General features: G+C 36.0%; 5 protein-coding genes and 1 non-coding gene across 9 annotated transcripts; 3 read left to right on the top strand and 3 right to left on the bottom strand.

Annotated features, from left to right (window-relative positions):
* Positions 1 to 241: 241 nt before the first annotated feature.
* Positions 242 to 8,275, bottom strand: LOC103855858 (transcription factor MYB92). 4 transcript variants are annotated; one of them, XM_033286912.1, is made up of 6 exons: positions 7,357 to 8,275; positions 6,526 to 7,184; positions 2,116 to 3,355; positions 1,731 to 2,015; positions 1,524 to 1,653; positions 242 to 1,441 (listed from the first exon to the last, which is right to left on the bottom strand). In XM_033286912.1, the coding sequence occupies exons 4-6, from the start codon at positions 1,861 to 1,863 to the stop codon at positions 685 to 687; spliced, it is 1,020 nt and encodes a 339-aa protein (XP_033142803.1). In that variant the 5' UTR covers positions 1,864 to 2,015; positions 2,116 to 3,355; positions 6,526 to 7,184; positions 7,357 to 8,275; the 3' UTR covers positions 242 to 684. The 4 variants fall into 4 exon arrangements, with proteins under 4 accessions (XP_033142803.1, XP_033142802.1, XP_033142804.1 ...); XM_033286911.1 differs by having other exon boundaries at positions 1,731 to 2,260; positions 3,134 to 3,355; XM_033286913.1 differs by having other exon boundaries at positions 1,731 to 3,355; positions 6,526 to 6,848; positions 7,357 to 7,436; positions 7,535 to 8,275.
* Positions 8,276 to 8,541: 266 nt separating this feature from the next.
* LOC103855857 (ras-related protein RABH1e) lies at positions 8,542 to 12,142 on the bottom strand. Its single transcript, XM_009132901.3, has 6 exons — positions 10,226 to 12,142; positions 9,855 to 9,925; positions 9,460 to 9,548; positions 9,195 to 9,306; positions 9,007 to 9,097; positions 8,542 to 8,899 (listed from the first exon to the last, which is right to left on the bottom strand). Exons 1-6 carry the CDS (start codon positions 10,340 to 10,342, stop codon positions 8,756 to 8,758), a joined length of 624 nt encoding a protein of 207 aa, XP_009131149.1. The 5' UTR covers positions 10,343 to 12,142; the 3' UTR covers positions 8,542 to 8,755.
* A 234-nt stretch (positions 12,143 to 12,376) lies between these two features.
* Positions 12,377 to 15,646, top strand: LOC103855856 (asparagine synthetase [glutamine-hydrolyzing] 3). The gene is made up of 13 exons (XM_009132900.3): positions 12,377 to 12,634; positions 12,819 to 12,957; positions 13,066 to 13,167; positions 13,261 to 13,402; positions 13,476 to 13,571; positions 13,655 to 13,749; positions 13,836 to 13,994; positions 14,066 to 14,368; positions 14,455 to 14,589; positions 14,663 to 14,743; positions 14,826 to 14,912; positions 14,983 to 15,090; positions 15,172 to 15,646. The coding sequence occupies exons 1-13, from the start codon at positions 12,555 to 12,557 to the stop codon at positions 15,385 to 15,387; spliced, it is 1,743 nt and encodes a 580-aa protein (XP_009131148.1). The 5' UTR covers positions 12,377 to 12,554; the 3' UTR covers positions 15,388 to 15,646.
* Positions 15,647 to 15,758: 112 nt separating this feature from the next.
* On the top strand, positions 15,759 to 15,831 carry TRNAR-ACG. Its single transcript has one exon. It is a non-coding gene; the product is annotated as a tRNA-Arg (tRNA).
* A 361-nt stretch (positions 15,832 to 16,192) lies between these two features.
* On the bottom strand, positions 16,193 to 17,612 carry LOC103855855 (3-hydroxyacyl-[acyl-carrier-protein] dehydratase FabZ). The gene is made up of 4 exons (XM_009132899.3): positions 17,326 to 17,612; positions 17,185 to 17,245; positions 16,929 to 17,073; positions 16,193 to 16,629 (listed from the first exon to the last, which is right to left on the bottom strand). Exons 1-4 carry the CDS (start codon positions 17,534 to 17,536, stop codon positions 16,372 to 16,374), a joined length of 675 nt encoding a protein of 224 aa, XP_009131147.1. The 5' UTR covers positions 17,537 to 17,612; the 3' UTR covers positions 16,193 to 16,371.
* An 839-nt stretch (positions 17,613 to 18,451) lies between these two features.
* On the top strand, positions 18,452 to 21,627 carry LOC103855854 (MADS-box protein FLOWERING LOCUS C-like). Its single transcript, NM_001302062.1, is given in 7 exon segments — positions 18,452 to 18,681; positions 19,819 to 19,876; positions 20,315 to 20,376; positions 20,465 to 20,564; positions 20,645 to 20,686; positions 20,921 to 20,962; positions 21,337 to 21,627. Coding segments are annotated over 7 exon segments (594 nt in total). The 5' UTR covers positions 18,452 to 18,496; the 3' UTR covers positions 21,442 to 21,627.
* Positions 21,628 to 21,653: the final 26 nt, after the last annotated feature.

Here is a 21,653-nt window from a genome sequence, read left to right as displayed (position 1 = left end):
TACTAAAATTTTCAAGGCACTCGATCTTTGCCGCAAAAAGCTCAATGAGTAAATTATTCTTTAACCTAATCAGAGATCCTTATCTGACATCACATCTCTCGTTTTTTTTATTATTAAAACATCTACTTGGCCTTTTTATATTATCGTTAGCCAGCCGATCACATGCTTCTTCATTTCTTCCATTATTTGCTTTTGGCAAAGCAAAAAGGATAAATGATCATATGAATGAATGATAATGAAACACATCCATATTCAAACTCTACAATGTATAACATCTATTCTAACCTCAGTGTGTTTGATGTTTGCTTTAAAATTACATTGATACAAAAAGTGTTATAACATCTATATACTCGTACATAATTCGATTTGCAAGCAAGTAAAGTAAAACAAAAGATCCAAACAATTATGAAAAACCCTAATTACAACTACAAGTGACCTCCACTTCACAAAAATCATCTCTATATAACATAAACTCGGATATGGCCATATGGGTGAGAAACATATGCTAAAGAACATTGATAACAACAGGCATATATATGAGTTATGAAACATGTACCGTACTTTACATTCCACAACATGAACACACATATATGATGTGTCTACAATACATATAGATACGCAAATACATTCTCCAAATTTGATTTTTGAGTTCCTCCAAAACATACCTGAAAAAGACAACGAAGGCTAAAGAATGTTGGAAAATATGGAATCATCCAGTAGATGATCAGGCCATACAGGTGAAGCTGAAGCTCCTGATTCTTGACCGCTTGAAGAGGTCATGAGATTGCTATTGACATCTTCAATAATGTATTGGTTTCTAATCAGATCACCACTCACAACAGATGAATGATCAAGAGAAGGTAACAAACTCTGATTTGAGCTGGAGGGATCCGAGAGCCAGACTGGAGATACAGGTAAGTTATCTCTTTGACTGAAGAATTTAAAGTGACTGTCCTCAAGATCTCGGGGGGAAATAGATGATGGTACCATGTTGGTGTTTAAGGTTTCTAGGGATGGTATGCTGCTGAAGTCCTGAAGATAGGGACCAAGGTCGGGATTATTGCTGGTGGTATAGGTTTCTTTTAAGGAGGCAATAGAGTGGAGGAGACTGCGAGTGTCAAAGTCATTAGGGTTAGTGTTATTATTCATGGAAGGTGGTTGAAGGAGGTCATGTAACAATTTGAGTTTTGCCATCTCGGTTTGGAGTTTCAGTATAGTTTGCTCTTGATCAGTTTGAAACTGGAGCTGCATATCAACAAAACCTCTAAGGTTAGAGGACATAGACACAAGCTGAGATAAGCTGGAGAAGATATCAGGTCTTGGACGATGAGTCATTGGGTCAACTCCCATCTGAATCAGTTTTTTCTTCAAATGGGTGTTCCAGAAATTCTTGATCTCGTTGTCTGTTCTCCCTGGTAAGTTGTTCGCAATCGTTGACCACCTTATAACATTATCAACATAAGCAAGCAGTACAGGAACACAAAACCGTTGACTATAAAATTAAAAAAGAATCAAAAGATTACTTGTTTCCAACAACTGCATGAAGGTTCAAGATAGTCTGTTCTTCCTCTGGAGAGAATCTCCCTCGCTTGATGTCAGGTCTCAAGTAGTTAGTCCATCTTAGCCTGCAACTCTTCCCACACCTGTTAAGACCTATAGAGAGAGAGAATTAAAGAGACATATACAGTCACATGAGAAGCTATAAAACAAGAACAACACAAAGCAGATACCAGCACGCTTGGGAAGAGCTGTCCAGCTACTATGGCCATGTTTTTGGATATAGTTGACAAGTTTCTCATCTTCTTCAGGAGTCCAAGGACCTTTCTTGAGACCAGAGTCATCACTACAAGGAGATCTTCTCATGTTCGCTGATCTCTTGTATCTGTCTCTTTTATTTTCTCCTTCCTCTATCTCTGAGATTTGGTTGCTTCCCTCTATTCACAACCATTAACTGCTTATTATTTCTATTTATATTAAACCTAGCTAGCATTCTTTTATCTTCACGTGTTTCTTTCCTATACGCGCTTACCAAAACAACCATATGTCATTTTCACCTTTCAATTCCATTTTTTCTAATCATTATTCTATTATATATTCCCTACATACGCTCCTTACCAATGTAAATTCTTCTTCTTGTCTTATCATCTCGAGAACAGCCGTCTTCATTAATGAACAAACACATATCAACTGTTTCTCTAATTTGTCTTTAACTGGGAAGTAGTTCATAAGTAGCCATCAAACTATGCCCTAGTATCAAATCCTGCATTTGTCAAGGAGAATAACTACACATAATTATTGCTTGGTCTTTTCACAGTTCATTTCACACAAACAGAAAAACACTACTGATCAACTCATTAGCAAGAGGGTTTTATCATTTTTTTATGCAATCCATAAATTAAAGATCTTCTCCGATTAGGCAATGATGTAGGAGAAGGGCCATAAAGGGAATCTGACAGGACGACGAAAATGTTAGTTATATAATTTTAATCATTGGAGACAAACAAAAAGAGAAAGGATTTGAAATAGAAGGCAGCGCCAACAACACATGGAAACAAAAGGGTGGCCAGAGAGACATCTCCACTGGCACGCAAAATAGGTTTCCTTGCATCATCCACTTCCATGGTTTATTAATTTATATACTCATATATCATAAGCGTAGCTACATTATTATTGTATTTTTTTTCATATCAGTTAAAGGCTTAAAGCTAAGACCAACTAACCAACCAAACAAAATTCAAGCAATAACCCTAAGAGCTATTGTCTATGAAAATGAGAATGCTTAAAGAATATGAAACTAAAACAAGTCCATATATATATATATACATGTATTATGCAGCAAATAAAAGATGCAGAGAGGGTCTGATATGACAGTGTAATTTTATGTTTGACACATGAGAAAGTCCTGATATAGCAAAATTTAGATAATACTTGCAGAATTTCCCACCCTCAAATGCTTTTTCTAGGAAGAAAACTTACTACATGAAGATTTGCAAAATTGAAAGCATATCAGTATTGGTTTCGTTTCATTTTGTGGAAATAAATACAATTCGTAACAAAGCAAAAGATTGTTTTCACAGAAGATGTTAAAAATGGACAGACAAATATGGAGGACATGGTAGCAGTGATAACTTACTATTGATGATGATGACAGATTTTGACCGTTAGGAAGGATCTGGTTAGGGAAGAGGTGGGTGCGGAAAATTATCTAATTTCCACCATCTTTGAAACCTAAAAGATCTTCTCCCTCCGCCTCAGTATTACAGCCAATGTCATATCTCGAGCTCTTGTCTTTTTCTTATGTGTCTTCTATATGATGAAGATCAGAGGTTTCGTGCATAGTTTCAAACTGCAAAACCTAATATCAAGAAACCAAATCTAATTAAGAAAACATAGAGAAATCAAACAAGAAGATGCTTTGCCAAATGAGGGCATCAAATCTGCCAGTTTCTAGAAGGTATTTTAGTGTGTGCAGAAACTGTAGGTTAATATGAAATATGATACTCTGAGCATATTTGGATTTGCAGTACCATATTGTCATTCAACACATTTATACCTACACTACGAGTATAAACCAGCGAATACGCACGCAACGAATTAAGCCTAGATTACCCAACAAAGATAACTTTCCTGAGCATACATTTCCAATTATATATAGTCCAAAATGTAAGAAACTAAATTTGTAATATTTTCATGTAGAGTTTTTATTTTTATTTTTTTTTGAAACACTTTTTAATGTGAAGTTATAGAGACAAATCAGGAGCCAGTTAATGAAAGCCATAAGCGAAATAATCCCAGGATCATGCATCCTAGAGTTCATAATGGTTTAAGCTTACGAGTATCATTAGACATATGCAAGAAAAAAAGCCTACGAATTTTCAAAAAGGGGTTTTAAACCAAGAACTCTCACAAAAATATTAATTTAATAGGGGAATGAGTGATTTGAATTGCTTGTTGAGTTAGGGTTCCTCGCAGAGTGGACCACAGTCTCAAATATTGAGGAAGCAGGTACAGATAATACTAAAGAATTAAGGAAGGCCCTAGGTTATCACAAATTATTATTTATGAGATATTGATGTCATCACATAAACCATTCTCCTCTTCTAATAAATAAACGAAACAACTTGGTTGTAAACGCCAGCTAAACAGCTGAATTGCTTCTTCTCCTAAGTTTCTAAACAACGCGTCTAAAATATCGGACTTTCTATGCCAGCAATGAACATACTTAGCCCTTTACCAAGTGTATGTGAACGTAAATATACATTTCATCAACCTATGCATTTACCTGAGCTCTTTTCAACAAACTTCAAAATTCCATAAAATCTATATAAGGCAAGATAAAACATAAATAAAGTGTATAATACTCAACTCTTGGTACTTTACACAAGTTAGTGGAAACCAGAATGCTCGTTTTTCGGATATTATCATCATCATCATCATCATCATCATCATCAGTGAGGGTTCCTGAAAGCATATATATATGGTCTTAAGTGTTGTTATGTTAACTAGCAACCACTAAATGTCATTTAGGTGGTTGTTTTACAGCTAAAGACAGTAAAAAACATGGAGGCCAACAATGAAAGAATATGCAATCCAAGAGCTCTATGAATATATTACTTTGGATGCAACAACGACATCTATCATGTAGTGGGATATATCAACATCAACAAATAAAAACAGTTGAAGAGGAATCACATAACATAAGTAAAGTTTCACTAAACGCAAAGAAGAAAAACACTACAGAAAATGTGTATTTAATGATGTATCTTTAAGAAACCAAGAAGACTAATGATGAATTTATAATTTAGTGAAATGATAAAAAGCCATATACTAATAATAAACCAACCACTCCTTATAATAGTAAATTTAGGCATCATCTTTGCTACATCTACAGATACTTTAAGAAAGTGTTTTAAGTTTTAAAAAACAGAAGTGTTTAGCATCCAAAAAGTATTAGTAGTGGCTTTCTCAACTTGGTTCTTGAGCCTATTTTCTTGAACCTATACCTTTTTTTTTGAATTTTGAACTTTACTATGAAAAGGAGATCAAGTCAGAACAACCACAAATTATAAACCAAACAAACAAGATTTATTCAGTAAACAATCTTAAAAAAAGTATGAAAGGTATACTTATTTTAAGTGACAAAGTTAGCTAACTTTACCAGTCATGTGATAAAGGTAGATAGGATGTGTCATCTTTTTCATGAATGCTGTGCTCGAAAATATGATGTTCCCTAGACAGCCCCTTTAATATCACCAATCAACATAGCTAAATACAGAGAGAAGACCATAAATTTTGGAAATACTTTTACCATAGTAAGTTTAAATGTGCTTGTAGCAACCACATTTGCTGCATTATAGATTGTACTGAATGAGTATACTAGTGATTAGAAGAAGAAATGGGAAGAAGCATTTACAATTACAAACCTCAGAACTAAGAGATAGAGAGAGAGAGAGAGAGAGAGTCGCCATGCCACTCTCCATGTTCCTTTTAGTTCATCGTTTTCCTCACCAGCAAGCATCAAGCAGAAGACAATAAGAAAATCTGAAAAATAACATTGTTGCTTTTAAGAAGGTAGTCGCTAGAGCAAACAGGCAAAGTGTTTGATTTTTTCACGAAAGTACGAGTTTAAAGACAAAAGACTGGGGAAGCTTTTTGCATGAAAAGTAAGTCACATGGCCTGACCCAAAAAAGTACGAAGATCTCTGCATGAATATACACGTAATAATAGGATTCATAATAGATAATCTTGACAAAAAGCATCATAAAAAGCTGTGCAGAACTCTAAAACACATGGTTGGTAAGTCAAATCTTTAAACTAAGTTCCAATGAAGTACATAAAGCTATCTATGAGTAAACCTCACAAGTCGCCTTTAGATCTGCCTTTTGTCCTAAGCCTTTTGTACTCATTATAAACTGGTAGAACTTAACATTAAGGAAACGCTGCCCTATCCCTCAAAGCTTCAACTTTATCCCTACACTTATTCATAGAAACGGGAAAACACACAGGAGTTCTCCCAAAACTATATACTATAATAAAACAGAAAAATATTAATGATACGCTGGAAAGTTGGTCAATTGGAGATGCAGGATTAGAATGTGTAAATAAACAATATACTGATAGATGTAAACAGCACAGAGATTAAAGTTGCAAACCCCAAAACTTAAGATAATAGTGAAAAGATATAGCAATCAATAAATTATGCAGAAAAGTCTATAATTTTGACGATTTCCCCTATATAATATTATGGCAGATAGATCTTCCAGAATATCTTTAACTTAACCTTCAGAAAACTATATTGGGTAAATCATCATGGAGTAGATCATTTATTCTTTCAACCATCTAGTTATTCCAATAACAAGACACTAGAAAAATATGCAGAACCATCTTTGTACATGAGTCCCAGCAGACAAGTGAACCAACACAATTATTAACAACTAACAAGCAGCACTACAGAAAAACATGACATCAGACTATTACAACTTACCATCCTGCAATTTTTGCTAGCTACTAAAAAAATGAGATACCTGTATTGAACTGTAACGACCTTCCTTGGATAGCAAACTCCTATAGCTTGAAACTGAAATCTGGTAGCATATACTTATCAATGCCAACGTAGACTTAAATAAGACTTATTATGTATCATCTATGGTGCAGAAAGTGGGATAGTTATATGTGTTGGGCATATTTAAGTCACAAATGGCTGACAAAACTCCTGAATTCAGAAACTCAAAGAACAAATTATCACTGAAATTTACCAGAGTAGTATGAGATGATAAGAAGAACTCCAGTACATTGTCATCAACACAAGAGATTGCTTGGAAGAGGAAGACATTGATTAGCTTGAAAACTGCAGCATCAGACAGAATGTCAATATGAACCAAATCTGTAAGTCAAGATATTCTATAGATAGTGGAATGAATGAGAGCATTGTTTATAGTCTTTACGATTGTTTTATATCGGATAAGATTCCGTATACAGCGCGCAATACGAAGAAGAAGAAAACCAAGTTGTGATGAAGAGAATCAAGACCTAAACAATCAAGTTGATAAGAACATAGCACATGCATAAGGAAACTATTTAGTCTATTTCCCATCATCCCAGTCAATATCTCCGGTATTAGTTCCAGAAAACCTAGCAAAGATTATAGCTTCCACTTTGGTTTTTAGATCGATAAATGAAATACCTTCTCATCCGCTGTCATCTTCGATTGAAGACCTATCTTGCTTAGTTTATTTATGTTTTGTATGTTATGCTTGGTGTCAAAGAGGATGGTTAATTCCCTCTATCTATTGTATTGAAAAAGATTAAGTATGAATGAAAGTAAGTTTGTGTTCAAAAAAAAAAAAATGAAACACCTTCTCATCCGTAAGAAGCATAGATAAACGCCTTATGCATAGGGCTTGTTTCCAGTGAAAGGACCGTACCAAACATTTTCCTAAATATCAGATTTTTTTTTTCATAATTAGAGATATCAGTTTACCTCATACCGGCTCAGCCTGTAAACAAACAAAAAGGATCCCAAATTGCATTCACCTCGTTCATCGGGAGATCGTTCATCCTCTCCCCGTCAGCGGCAGCAACCGCGATCTAGGGTTTCTTCGCTCGAGATTTTCCAGCTCGATTTCTCTTCGTCTATCAATTTTCTTCATTCGAGGAACCTAAATGGGTCGTTCACACAGCTAAAGTAGCGTGTCAAACACGCAAACACTGGATCTATTCCATTAAATCGGACCTCTTGTGACAGACTTTTATGAACCCTATGGAAAAAGCCTAAATAATTTTCTTGTTTTTCCCGCCATATTTGGATTCTTCTCCAATTGTCTGTATACAAAATTTTATTTTATTCTCAAAGGTAAATAGGGCCATATCTTATTTTATTCATAACAAAGTATTGAACTTATTTTTAAAAAGGAAATATGAATCAGATGATTGGCACTGGCAGCAAATAATTTCCAAAACAAATTGTAATAATTTTTTAGCTACAAATTTGTTTGTGTGTGTGTGTAATATTATAGGGCACTCTTCAGTTAGTGATAATGGGGTGTCAAAAATATATCATTGTGAAATATCCTTTTAGTTGAAAATTAAATAATGGGAAAATTCATTTAATTCAACATGGAAAGAAATACAAACTGATGACTACAGTTTTTAGGATGAAATTTTATTTTAGCTGTTTGCTCACTAATGTTTTTTTTTTTTTTTTTTGCTCACTAATATTAAACTGATGGAAATACATAAACAACTACGCAAGGCTTGTTCTGAAAGAGATCAGAAGACTCAGAACCCAATGGGCTGCTAGCAGAAACCAGCAATACGGATGGCACAAGTAAAGAGCTCTACATATTTGCTGCTCCTGTCTTTTGTCTAATATCTTACACTTGAGGGACATTTGAATTAAGTAATAATCAAAACTCATATGAGATATTGAATCTCTTTTCTCACTTTGTTTCCTGTCTTATAATGTCGATACAGAGATTGACAGTACATGATTTGATCCCAAAAAAAAGATTGCTAGTACATGCTGTTAAAAGAATGAGCAATCAGAACAGAGCAAAACATTTTGTCTTAAGCTTTCAAGCGTCATTATTACACAGCTCAATATTGAACTCAAAACATCTTAAAGAATACTAGGAGTTGCCAAGTAAAAATTCTCTTTCCTTACACCAGAGTTTATTTACTCAATCAAGTTGTGAATCTTTAAAAAAATCTCCATACTCCGTTGCTGTTAAAAGTATATTTTTTAACAAAAATTAATCAACACGAACAGCCACCACTTTGTTGCTCCGCTTGAGACGAATGGTTGGATGACTTTAGGTTGACATCAACCATATCGCCTTGTTTCGCTGAAGAAAGTGTATCCATTCCTGGTAATGCTGCTGAAATCTTTCGGAATAGTGGCTACAAGGTCACAAAACACCAAAAGATAACACACAGAGAAAAACGTTATTTGAAGAAATCTCAAGATCTTTAAAAGAGTCATGAGGATAGATAGTTGATTCTCACACCTTGATGTTAAATCCAGCTTTTGCACTCGTCTCTATGAATATCACTCCAAAGTCACGAGCTTTGTTATCCCCTTCCTCTATCGACACTTGCCTGAACAAATGTCAAGTTAATAGCTAAATGAAAAAAAAGCTTTTATCCAACTTATTCATTGGATTCGATGCCATCATTAAGGTCAAGTGTGTCTTACCTCTTGTCAACGAGATCTGTTTTGTTACCCACCAGAACAATTATGACATCGTTACCTCTCTCTGTACGAACATCCTCAACCCACTTGGAGGTGTTCAAGAATGACTGCCTATCTATACATTGACAAAAGTACGAGACTTTACAAACAATTCTTAAAAAAAATATGATTTATTCAAAGAAAAGATGTCTATAACAGGTACTGTCGATCCTGTGTAGATCGTATACAAAAGAAAACTTTGATTGTAAAGCTGAAAAAAAAGTCTTACTAGCAACATCATAGACAATGACAGCAACAGAGGAATCTCTGATATAACTTGGTATCAGACTTCGAAACCTTTCCTGCCCGGCAGTATCCCTGTGCCATCATAAAGTCACAATACACTTACTGAAACGCACATATCAAGCACCAGAGACTATACACATAATAAACCAAAAACTAAATCTAAAAAAATGAAAATTCAATAGTCAATAAAGATGATACAAGGTATTTAGTAGCACGTATTTAAAAGCTGAAAGACTCCATTGACATATTACCAAATGAACATGTAACCTTAATCATATATGATCATTACCCTCTAACCTTAAGCATCTTAATCAAATGAACATGTAACCTTAAGCATTCATTCATTGCTTGTTTATTTTTGGTAAAAGATGGTTTTACCATAGCTGGAGACGAAGAGTCCTATCCTCAAGGTACATTGTCTTCGACAAAAAATCAATCCCAATAGTTGCCTGCAACATTTTCCAAAACAAACACACAATAACATAACGAAGATTCACATAGATTTCGAATCTGATTCCACATTACACATTACATTCAAATTTTTCGAATCTGATCCACATTACACATGACACTACTCAAAATTTCGAATCTGATCCAAACCTCCCACAACACAAATACATCATATAATGATCGCGAATCACTCTGCGTTCTGATCGAACAGACGATTCGAAAATAGATGTAGATCGCAATTGATTTCGAGAGAAACCGATCGATCGATCGATTTGTGGATGGAGTGTTGTTTCACAAACCTGATAAGTGGTGTCGAATTTGTCGTACATGAAACGGGTGATGATGCTGGTCTTGCCGACGGATTGATCTCCGAGGAAGACGAGCTTGAACTTTGCTAATGGTGTCACCGCCGCCATTTCTCGCTGTCAAGAGATCGATCGTCACCGTAACGATGGAGGGGATTAGATCTGAGAGGTTTCGATTTTTCAGGTGAGAGTCGAAGACGAGGTTTGAGTTTGACGCGTTTATATTATGGCTCTGTAGACGCGAAAAGTAACCGCCAATATAATTTTTATTGATAAAGAAAAGGGAAATAAAATATCTAAATAATTTTTAGCAAAATTGAAATTGATTAATTTGCATAGTTATAGCAAATTAAAATTATTCAAAGTTCTGTTTAGATGAATTACTCACTTTTGTCAAAGCAAAACATGAAATAAACTATCAGAGTAATCAATTTCTCTTTCTTTTCTTGTGCAATAATGTATGGGGATCACTTTTTTTTTTGGGTCAACCATAAACATATTTTTATGTTCACAGTTTACATGTTAAAAGAGACTAAAAATGCATTCTTTACTCGAAAGAAAAAGAAAATAAACGTTGATGCAAACAAAAAAATACGTCTTAAATTTTCTTCTAATGCACATAAATCAAGTTTGATTAAATAAAAATATTTGCATCATAACTCAAGTGTTGCAGAAAAAATTAACTAATGCACACAAACAACGAGCTGGATTGAGGACGATGGTGATATCTTCAAACGATGCCGTGTAGAACCTTATGAAGGTGAAAACACTCCAAATTTCCGTATGAATAATGATAGTCAAGGAAAATAGACTTATTTTCTTTGTTACAACAAGCTTATCTTCTCAAAGGAAGTGTAACACATTGCACAATATGTATGATGCAGTCAAGTTTCTTTTTGTTTATTTCTATGTAACAGATGATGCAGTCAAGTTTCGTGGGGCAAAGTAGATATACCGGTTGCAGTAGTGCCTACAAGATAGTTCGTGGACATGACAGGAGTTGATTCTTGTTTTTACCACACACTTCTTAGATTTGTTAGAGAATTGCCTCTGAACGTTCTTCATAGAGCTAGAAAGAAACTGGAGATACTGTTGGCTTTGTGTCATAACATTTTTTATCAACATGAGGTCATAATGTTGTTGCAGTATAAAAGTATGCCAAGGTCCTTATACTGATAAGAGAGCCTTAGTGTTTTATTTTTTGTATACTGGACAACTTGCTAATGTTCTCTTGTCTGGAGTTCTTGTCATTCTTCTGATTCCTAATAACTCAAATAGTCTGGCTTTGGATAAGATGATCAGAAATAGGATCTCTTCTTTGAAAAAGAAAGCTGGAGGCAGACATGAGAAGGCCACAGAAATATGGTTTGGGAGTAGATGATTTTTTTATTTTTCCTCTTAACTTTTCTATATGATTACTTTTCTACACAAGTAGCATCAGGTTGTACAAAGGTTTTTGAAGTGAATAAAATTTAAAAAAAATTTAAAATAAAATAAAAAATACTCTGGCTTTTATCCTCGACCGGAAACTACTTTCACAACATATGTGATCAAAGATTAATCAAAGCAGTGTATTTAATAAAAGAAACATGTGTTAGCTTGACAGTCTTCAAGTATATATGAGACTGGTAATTGCAACTCTAGACAACTAAGATTGGAAGAATCAGAACTTGGATTCTAGTAACTTGAATTTTTACCATGGTTCTGTCTTCAACAGTTTTCTTTGTCATGAGTATTTCTTGATGCAAGAGCAGCAAGGGTCCAAAAAAGCCAAGGCTATTGGACAATTACTTAGCCAAATCTGCAAAAGATCCATGTTTATCCATCACCCAAGTTTGAGGTTCTAGCAGAAATGTTGCTTGGAAATGCCATGACGGCCTCTATAGAGCAATTGATATGTTTCTCAAGGTAGTAACTCTCTTCTTGTGATTTCATCTCAAAACCAAAAGAAGAAAAAACATTCCCAGCTAATTGTTTCAGACTCCTACATTAACGACGTCGTCAGAGACTGTATGTATTAAAACTATATTTTATCTCGTAGTAAGTGTATATCCTATGGTAAAGTAACACCTACTCACCAAATTAAATTTCGTTTTTATTCTCGAGAATCTTTCCCCAAGATTCAACGAGTCAAAAGCAAACTAGGGTAAATAAAAATCGAATCTTCTCTCTTTAGAAATAAAATAACAATTTAATTTGTCAGAATCAACGGCTCTGATTGAGTCGAACCCACGTTATAAAAATCATCTCTTTAGCCTTTTTTTCCAGCATCCATTTCCTCAGAAGCCGTTGTGTTCTGTATTGCCGCCACCATCCATCAACCATGTGTGGGATTCTCGCTGTTCTAGGCTGCGTCGATAACTCTCAAGCCACACGTTCTCGTATCATCAAACTCTCTCGCAGGTACTCTCAATCCATAAAGTCTTCTCCTTTATCGTATCTCTCATTTGTGTTTCTCGATCTCATTGGGCTGTGTAATGTTCTAAACGTTAATGGGTTTTTGTCTCGGAAGAGAAAAGTTTCAACCTTTATGCATGTAATCGTGTAATGATGATGTGATTGAATGGGTTAAGATCTGTTTGTGTAGATTGAGGCATAGAGGTCCTGATTGGAGTGGGCTCCATTGTTATGAGGATTGTTACTTGGCTCATGAGCGTTTGGCCATCATTGACCCCATTTCTGGAGACCAGCCTCTCTACAGCGAAGATAAGACCGTCGTTGTCACGGTACGTTTGACTTCTGTCTTAATCTCAGACGATAGCATACATTACAACAATAAAACATGAGTCAAACATCGAATGATTAAAGTTTTTTCCTTATTGGGACGCTTTCAGGTGAATGGAGAGATATACAACCACAAGGCATTGCGTGAAAGTGAAAGTCTGAAGTCTCACAAGTACCATACCGGGAGTGATTGTGAAGTGCTTGCCCATCTTGTAAGTACCATTTAGGTCTTTTGTGTTTGAATAATTATTGTGTTTAGACTCTATTCCATTGTTTCACCATCTGTTTGATTTTACTATCTGCAGTATGAAGAACATGGAGAGGAATTCATCAACATGTTGGACGGCATGTTTGCATTTGTCCTTCTTGATACTAAGGACAAAAGTTATATTGCTGTAAGGGACGCCATTGGTGTCATCCCACTCTACATTGGCTGGGGTCTCGATGGTGCGTCTCAATGGATTGAAGTGTATTTGTTTTGTAATCCTTTTCATTGACTACTGGTTCAATCTTTCTACAGGTTCTGTCTGGTTTGCTTCTGAGATGAAAGCACTTAGTGATGATTGTGAACAGTTTATGGCTTTCCCACCAGGCCATATCTATTCGAGTAAACAAGGTTTGCAATCTCATATTAAGTCTCATCTATTTTATAGCAACTTCATGATGTTCCTTGGCTTACTTGAGTTACATTTCTTGTAGGTGGTCTTAGGAGGTGGTACAACCCTCCATGGTTCTCTGAGCTGGTTCCTTCAACCCCTTATGATCCCTTAGTATTGCGTGATACTTTCGAGAAGGTAAACTCTTTAGCTCTGTATCCATTTACATTGCTTGTGTAGTTTTTGCTCAAGGTTCATACTTTCTTTGATAATTGACTTTGCAGGCTGTGATAAAGAGACTAATGACCGATGTGCCTTTTGGTGTCCTACTCTCTGGAGGACTAGACTCATCCCTTGTTGCTTCAGTGGCTATACGCCATTTGGAAAAATCAGATGCTCGTCAGTGGGGTTCCAAGCTGCACACGTTTTGTATTGGTTTAAAGGTCTTACCTAACTTACTCAAAATGTTTTCATCAAATTTGTTGTTATTTACCATTTTGCTTTCTTTTCTCAGGGATCTCCTGATCTTAAAGCTGGTAAAGAAGTTGCTGACTACCTAGGAACTCGCCATCACGAGCTTCATTTCACAGTTCAGGAAGGGATAGATGCCATAGAAGAAGTTATATATCACGTTGAGACCTATGACGTGACTACCATAAGAGCAAGCACTCCCATGTTTCTCATGTCGAGGAAAATCAAATCGCTTGGTGTGAAGATGGTTCTCTCTGGTGAAGGCTCTGATGAGATCTTTGGAGGGTATTTGTACTTCCATAAAGCACCTAACAAGAAAGAATTACACGAGGAAACATGCCGAAAGGTAAACGCCTTTTAGAGTTTTTAGACCAAGACGTTTCTTGTGCCTACTTACTCTGCCTTAACCTTGTTTGTTTGCTTCTGATGCAGATCAAAGCGCTTTATCAATATGATTGCTTGAGGGCTAACAAATCAACTTCTGCGTGGGGTGTTGAGGCTCGTGTGCCTTTCCTTGATAAAGCGTTTTTAGATGTAGCAATGGGCATTGATCCAGAGTGGAAGATGGTAGGTTGCACATCTTTCTACACATCAAAAGAATGTTTCTTTAATATATAAAACTGCTTTTGCAACTATGCAGATCAGGCCTGACTTGGGAAGGATTGAGAAATGGGTGTTACGCAATGCCTTTGATGATGAGAAGAACCCTTATCTACCAAAGGTACTCTTACCAAAAACTTTGTGCTCCCTGCAATTTGATTAGCTTTTGCTAACAAGTTCTCATCTTTTATGGTAAAATGCAGCACATTCTGTACAGGCAGAAGGAACAGTTCAGTGATGGAGTTGGATACAGCTGGATTGACGGTCTGAAAGATCATGCAAACAAACATGTAAGAAGATGTCTTTTACATGTTAAGTCACAGCTCAGTAATATGGTTCTTTCTTTTCTCTTCTGGTTAGGTCTCTGACGCAATGCTGACGAACGCAAACTTTGTCTTCCCGGAGAACACACCTTTGACAAAGGAGGCTTACTACTACAGAGCCATCTTTGAAAAGTTCTTCCCTAAGGTTATTAATATTATCATTTTCTTACTTAGCCTGAATTGTCTTTGATCTTTGCTCTGATATGTTTTTTTGGTAATGGAGCAGAGCGCTGCTAGAGCAACTGTACCAGGAGGTCCAAGTGTAGCATGTAGTACCGCAAAAGCTGTGGAGTGGGACGCAGCTTGGAAAGGGAACCTTGACCCGTCGGGTCGTGCGGCTCTTGGAGTTCATGTTGCAGCTTATGAAGGAGATAAAGCTGAAGCTCCTCGTCCTGAGAAGGTACAGAAGCTGGCAGAGAAAACTGCAGAAGCCATTGTTTGAGGATGAAACGAATGTTTGAGTCGTGCATTTCTTTATTTTTCTCAAAAGACAATACGTTTATCATCTCCCGTAGGATCAATAAGTACAATAAGTTGTCTCTTTAACTGAATTGAGTTGGGAGTTTCTGAGGATGTACCTAAGTTGCTGGTTGTTATCTTGTTCTTTCATGTCACAAAGTTTCAGCTTTTCTTTTCTGTTTGATGTATCATTCAACTTTGTTAATCCAGATTTGTTTCAGTTCAGTATTTTATTTTTAGGAGTTCCTAATACACCTGAGTTGTCCAAACTAGATTTTGATTCATATCATTTCAATGTTCTTTATCTGGGTTTGAAAGGTTTATTAATTTAATATATCATGAAGTAAACAAAAAGACTCTGTGGCCCAATGGATAAGGCGCTGGTCTACGAAACCAGAGATTCTGGGTTCGATCCCCAGCAGAGTCGGATTATTTTTTGTTTTAACATTTCTACAGCCACCAAGCTTCTTTTTTGTTTTTAACGCCATCAGCCTCTGTTGCTCTATATAATACATTTCTACAGCCACCAAGCAATGACATTTCTTGTCTTCTCAACCATTGTTTCAGAGCTTCTCTTCATGGCCTTATACTTCCTCATCAGCCATCAAGTCTATGATCCTTTCCATTATCTCCAATATCGCTCTTTAAACAACCAAGCCGCATCATAAGCCTAACATATCATTCGACTGAGAAGATTCGGTGATGAACAACAATCGCATCATAAGGCTGAGCGCATGTGTTATGGCAATCAATGAAAGGCCACAAGGGAAAGAACAACAAGCAAAAGGTATGATCACTTACAGTGTGATAACTCCAATTCATTATTTTCTTGTAAATAGTCAACAACAACATTCGGAACAAACAACAGAAACTAGAGATAGAAATGAGACTCAATGTGTGATAATTGATAAACTCGTACCCACAAGGGTAAGAAAAAAAAAGAAAAGCAGAAGGCATGAGAACATGATCACTCCTCTTCTTTCCCCATAGCCATCAAGAACTCTCCTTCGCATACCAAAGTGTTCCCTACGTATGCTTTCCCTTCCATTTTGGCTATCCCAAACCGCTTCTGCAGCTTCACAAGCGTCATCCTCATCACCAGAGTGTCACCTGCAATCACAGGCTTTCTGAATCTGACTTTGTCGACTCCAGCAAAGAAGAAGTTGCTTTTAGATCCGCCCACTTCTGGATTTAGCATCACTATACCTCCCACCTGAGCCATGGCCTGTGGAAACCAAAAAAAAAAAAAACTAATTGATGAGGCAATCTATATGTAGCTCTTATTAACACACAATGAGTCACCTACTCATTTCATATCACATACATCTGGAACAGACTGCTACTGGTTTTACTTATGAAGCAAATGTTCATAAATAGCTATGATAAATTGATAAGTAACAATTCAACTAACTCCGGCTAGTATATATACACTAATAAGTATTCTTCTGACTCCGAAGATCAAATAACTTCTCTTGAACTATGAATGTATTGCAAAAAGAGTGAAGCATGCAATGAGATGATTACCTCAACCATGAGGACACCAGGCATAATGGGCCTCTCAGGGAAATGCCCAGGAAAGAAATTGTCATTAATGGTAACGTTCTTGATAGCTACCGCAGATTCACCAGCTGTGTACTCTATCACTCTATCCACTAGCAGAAACGGGAACCTACACAACAGTCCAAAATCGATTTTTTTTTTATAAAAAAAAAATTAAGACAAGGAATCAGAACAATACAACTTCAGCTAGAGAAACAACGTGTAAGAGAAATTTATTCACCTGTGAGGCAAAATCTCTCGTATCTGGTTAATGTCCATCACTGTCGGATAAGCCTCGTACCCTGCAAAAAATTATTTATTTATTTTAATTGAAATTTTCGAATTTTTAAGTTATAATGCCATTAGAGAAAGTTTTACTTACTGAGTTCAATTGGGATCTCTTTCTCTGCGGAGATCTTTGATTCATCGGTGGAGCAGAAGACGAGCGAGCTGGATCGGGGTTTGGGACGAAACGCGACGGAGTTCGATTTAGTGATCCGGAGACTCAACGGTGAAGATAATGACTGGTGAAGAGAGATAGGTGCGAGATTTCTCGACGGAGCGGTGGTGAAAATGGAGTTGGGCGCAGCCATTGCCGATCGACAGAGAGAGAAGAAGGGACGGAGATTTCGAAGGGGAGCTTTGAGAGAGCTTCAACAACGGAAACAATGGTGGGTGAAATAGGATAACTATATGGGCCTTTTTATTTATTGGGCCTGTAATGGGCGTTTATGTAACTACTCAGCCCACGTAATCTCCACTACCGAGTCCACTCGTGATGTCATCACCGAAGTAGACCAAGAAATAAAAGTATGACGAATGGTTATTAGTGCAATAGTATTTAATGCTACAAGTGGTCGATGCAGTAAATGGCAATGAATTCTATTAATGGACTAGATACTGCTTTTTATTATCGGAAATATATTTGCTCCACTTGGAAATGGAAAAAAAAAATCTATGAATCGAATTGCAATATCATAAATGACTAGAGTTGAAAGTTCTATAAACAATTTATACAATTTTTATTTCACCAAAAAAAAAAATACAATTTTGATAGTATAAATTTAAAAACATATAAGATGCATCTAAAGAGAAGGATAATTGACATATCCAGAATATGGATGATTGGATATAAAGCGCGCCGTACATTCACCCATCGATTAGTATACGTACTTTTCTCATTATTTATATCATATTTTCCTCTGCCACAAAATTAATAGTATAGCTTGTATTATATCCTATAGTGGAATCGAAGGAACGTTCCATAGGGTTAAATAAACATCTCTCATGAGTCACGGGCCATATTAGAAGGCAAGCATGCGGTACACATGGCTGTCTTGTCGTCAAAACGCACCGTTTTCACTTTGTTATTTTATTTTCATCTCTCTTTTACCCAAAACAAACAAAAAAACATTGCCGAGGAAAAGTAGAGACACACAAAAAAGGAAAGAAATAAAAGAAAAAAAGAGCATAAAACGCTTTAGTATCTCCGGCCACTTGAACCGAACCTCTGGATCAAATTAGGGCACAGAGACCACTTGGAGACAGAAACCATGGGAAGAAAAAAACTAGAAATCAAGCGAATTGAGAACAAAAGTAGCCGACAAGTCACCTTCTCCAAACGACGCAGCGGTCTCATTGAGAAAGCTCGTCAGCTTTCTGTTCTCTGCGATGCATCCGTCGCGCTTCTCGTTGTCTCCTCCTCCGGCAAGCTCTACAGCTTCTCCGCCGGTGATAAGTATAACTTCTTCTCTTCTGTGCCTTCCTTTATTAGCCTTTTAAGCTTCTGTTTACTTTTCTGATAAAATAATTAAAAATAAAATAATAATTAAAAAACACTTTGATTCTTCCGACAAATCTCTAGTGAATTTCTTGGTTTTGTGTTTTTTTTTCTTTTCAAAATTGTTTCTTCTATGGCCATGAGAGATACATGAGATAACCAAATCTGAGGAAGAACAATGTCGCGATGAGCTAAACCTTCTTACTTTCTTCATTTTTCTCTCTCTTTTTCGTTCTTCTATTGATTTTTCTGCATGGATTTTATTTTATTTTGTAAAAATTTGCATGTCCGTCAAGATCTTTCTGAAACGTTGTGATGCATACTTGATGTTGTTTAGTGAAGTTTCAAGCTGTCTTTGATTGTTAGTTCATCAGTTGTTAGTTAGCTTTAGGGGTTTTCTTTTGAGAATAATTGATTACTGAATTTTTTTTTTCAGTGGTTACTGATTAATACTTCTGTTTTTAGAGTGGTTAAAATCATTGGAGCTTTAGGATTTTTATGTAATGCAATGCACTGCACTCCGGTTAGATCTATAAAATTGCTGAATAGTAGATCAAGAATTTTGACCTGAATGTAACGACATTGTGCAGCTATTGACAAAAAGATACTGTAGATATTCAAATAAATAATATATTTACCATGGATTTATTACATATCTAGATTATAAGTTTTCTAATTGGTTCATAATTTTTACATACATATATGTATATATAATAGAACGTTGAATTTTGGTCGATTCTAGAACACTCGGCCTCACATTTAGTACTTAATTACCGCACATATGCTACACTTAATTATGTGATGTGGTATCTATTTATATTCTTTAATCACAATCGTTGTGTGAATAATTGATTGTCATGTAAATATTCCTTAGAAAGCATTAGAGCGTGCTAAAAGTAAGAAGTGGAAATCCAAATGTGCGGCTGCTTGAACATGATTACTACAATTTTTTCCTGAAATTTTAGCAAATCTTAGTGGTCCGGAAATTAACATCTTGGTTTAAAATGTTTCTTCTGATGTTTCATAGATTCCAGTGGTGTTTTCAGGGTTAACTAGTAGTTTTGTTCTTAACATTAATTGTTTTTCTTTCTCCAGCCTGGTCAGGATCCTTGATCGATATGGAAAACAGCATGCTGATGATCTTAAAGCCCTGGTAATGCAAACATTTTCAATATTTCCTTCTGCAAAGGAGTAACTAAGGCTTAGAGAGCTCCATATATACTGATTAGAGCCAACTCATAGCCTCAACTTTAAGCTTGCGTTTTGTGGGCATTGGCTCATGCGCATTTAACGTGTACGCATATCATTTATATTTTGGAGCTGTAGTTAACAAATGTTTTCCTCAACATAGAAGAGGTTGTTGAGAGATATTGATATTCCCTTGAGAGTAATTTTTCGATAAACATATGTGAACACATGTTTAGCACCTTAAAACTGTGGATCTAGATAGAGGTATTGCATTGTTGGTCCACCTATGAGCTATATATTAGTTCGCCGAATGATCCTATGTGAGGTTATAGATCCACGTGCATATCAAATTTCTCAAATTCGTTGCCTTCTAACGGCTCTTATATCCCTTCTCCGTGGACAGAATCTTCAGTCAAAAGCTCTGAGCTATGGTTCACACAATGAGTTACTTGAACTTGTGGATAGGTTAGTACTACCTGAGACTTTTTTTCCCTCTCCTCCTTTCATTACAAAGGTATTAGGGTTTCTTGTCAATCTGTGCATATATATGCAGCAAGCTTGTGGAATCAAATGTCGGTGGTGTAAGCGTGGACACCCTCGTTCAGCTGGAGGGTGTCCTTGAAAATGCCCTCTCTCTAACTAGAGCTAGGAAGGTACGTTGACTTCATACTGTCTTCTCATTTCTTACTTTGTTTGTTGAAACGATTGTTCACTTATATTTAATTTGTTGCAGACAGAACTAATGTTGAAGCTTGTTGATAGCCTCAAAGAAAAGGTTAGATATATCATATATGATTTTATAGCACTTCAGATATCTTCTCGTGTTTGAAAGCCTCAAATATTTATGTGTTGTATTAGTTTCTCTAAGTGTGCTTTATGAGCTTGCAATCAAACTTCTTCATAGTGCATCTGGTCTTTCAGGGATGATTAAAATATTGTTTTGGATACCAGAATCTGAAATTAGGTTTAGAAACTTGCAACTGATGAACATGTTGTCCTTCATAAACAGGAGAAGCTGCTGAAAGAAGAGAATCAGGCTTTGGCTGGCCAGGTAACGAAAGCTACTTTCTTCTTAAATATGCAAAAGCCAATAAGCACTTCTTGCATCTTATACTTGCACACATATATACATATATAATAGATATTGCACTCCCTTTTAAGTATTAGGGCATTCTGGTTTTTGGATAGATTTGGTTTATTCTATTTTATATTGTGCCGATGTTCATTCTAATTTGGTGATAATATTACTGAACGGAAACCAATATTTGCAAGTTTATATGGAGGCCAGGATCGCTATGTATTTGAATGGTTGGTATGAAAAGAATATTTCTTGTGTAGCTGTAGATAATATATTATAGAAGACAAAATAGAGAAAGAAAAGTGGATTTGGTGATTTTGAGTTTTTGACCTATTATTAACTTGCAGAAGGAGAAGAAGAATCTTGCGGGAGCCGAAGCTGATAATATGGAGATGTCACCTGGACAAATCTCCGACATCAATCTTCCGGTAACTCTCCCACTGCTTAATTAGCCACCGTTAGACGGGGCTGATCAAATTAAAAAATCCAAAACATACAACTAAATAAATAAGCTTTGTTGTTTTTCACCCTTGAAGGGTGCACGTTGTATATCTCAATACTCCCTTGGCTGAGAGATTGTGTGTTTACTCCTATGTTAGATATAATGAGTAAAATAAAAATAAAAAGATCTTTGTACCTTCGTCGAGAGAGAATTGTAGTGAGT

This window comes from Brassica rapa, chromosome A03, assembly GCF_000309985.2.
Source record: "Brassica rapa cultivar Chiifu-401-42 chromosome A03, CAAS_Brap_v3.01, whole genome shotgun sequence".
In the NCBI taxonomy this organism is placed as follows: Eukaryota; Viridiplantae; Streptophyta; class Magnoliopsida; order Brassicales; family Brassicaceae; genus Brassica; species Brassica rapa.
Note: the sequence above shows the minus strand (reverse complement) of the source record. Positions and strands in the feature narration are given on the sequence as shown.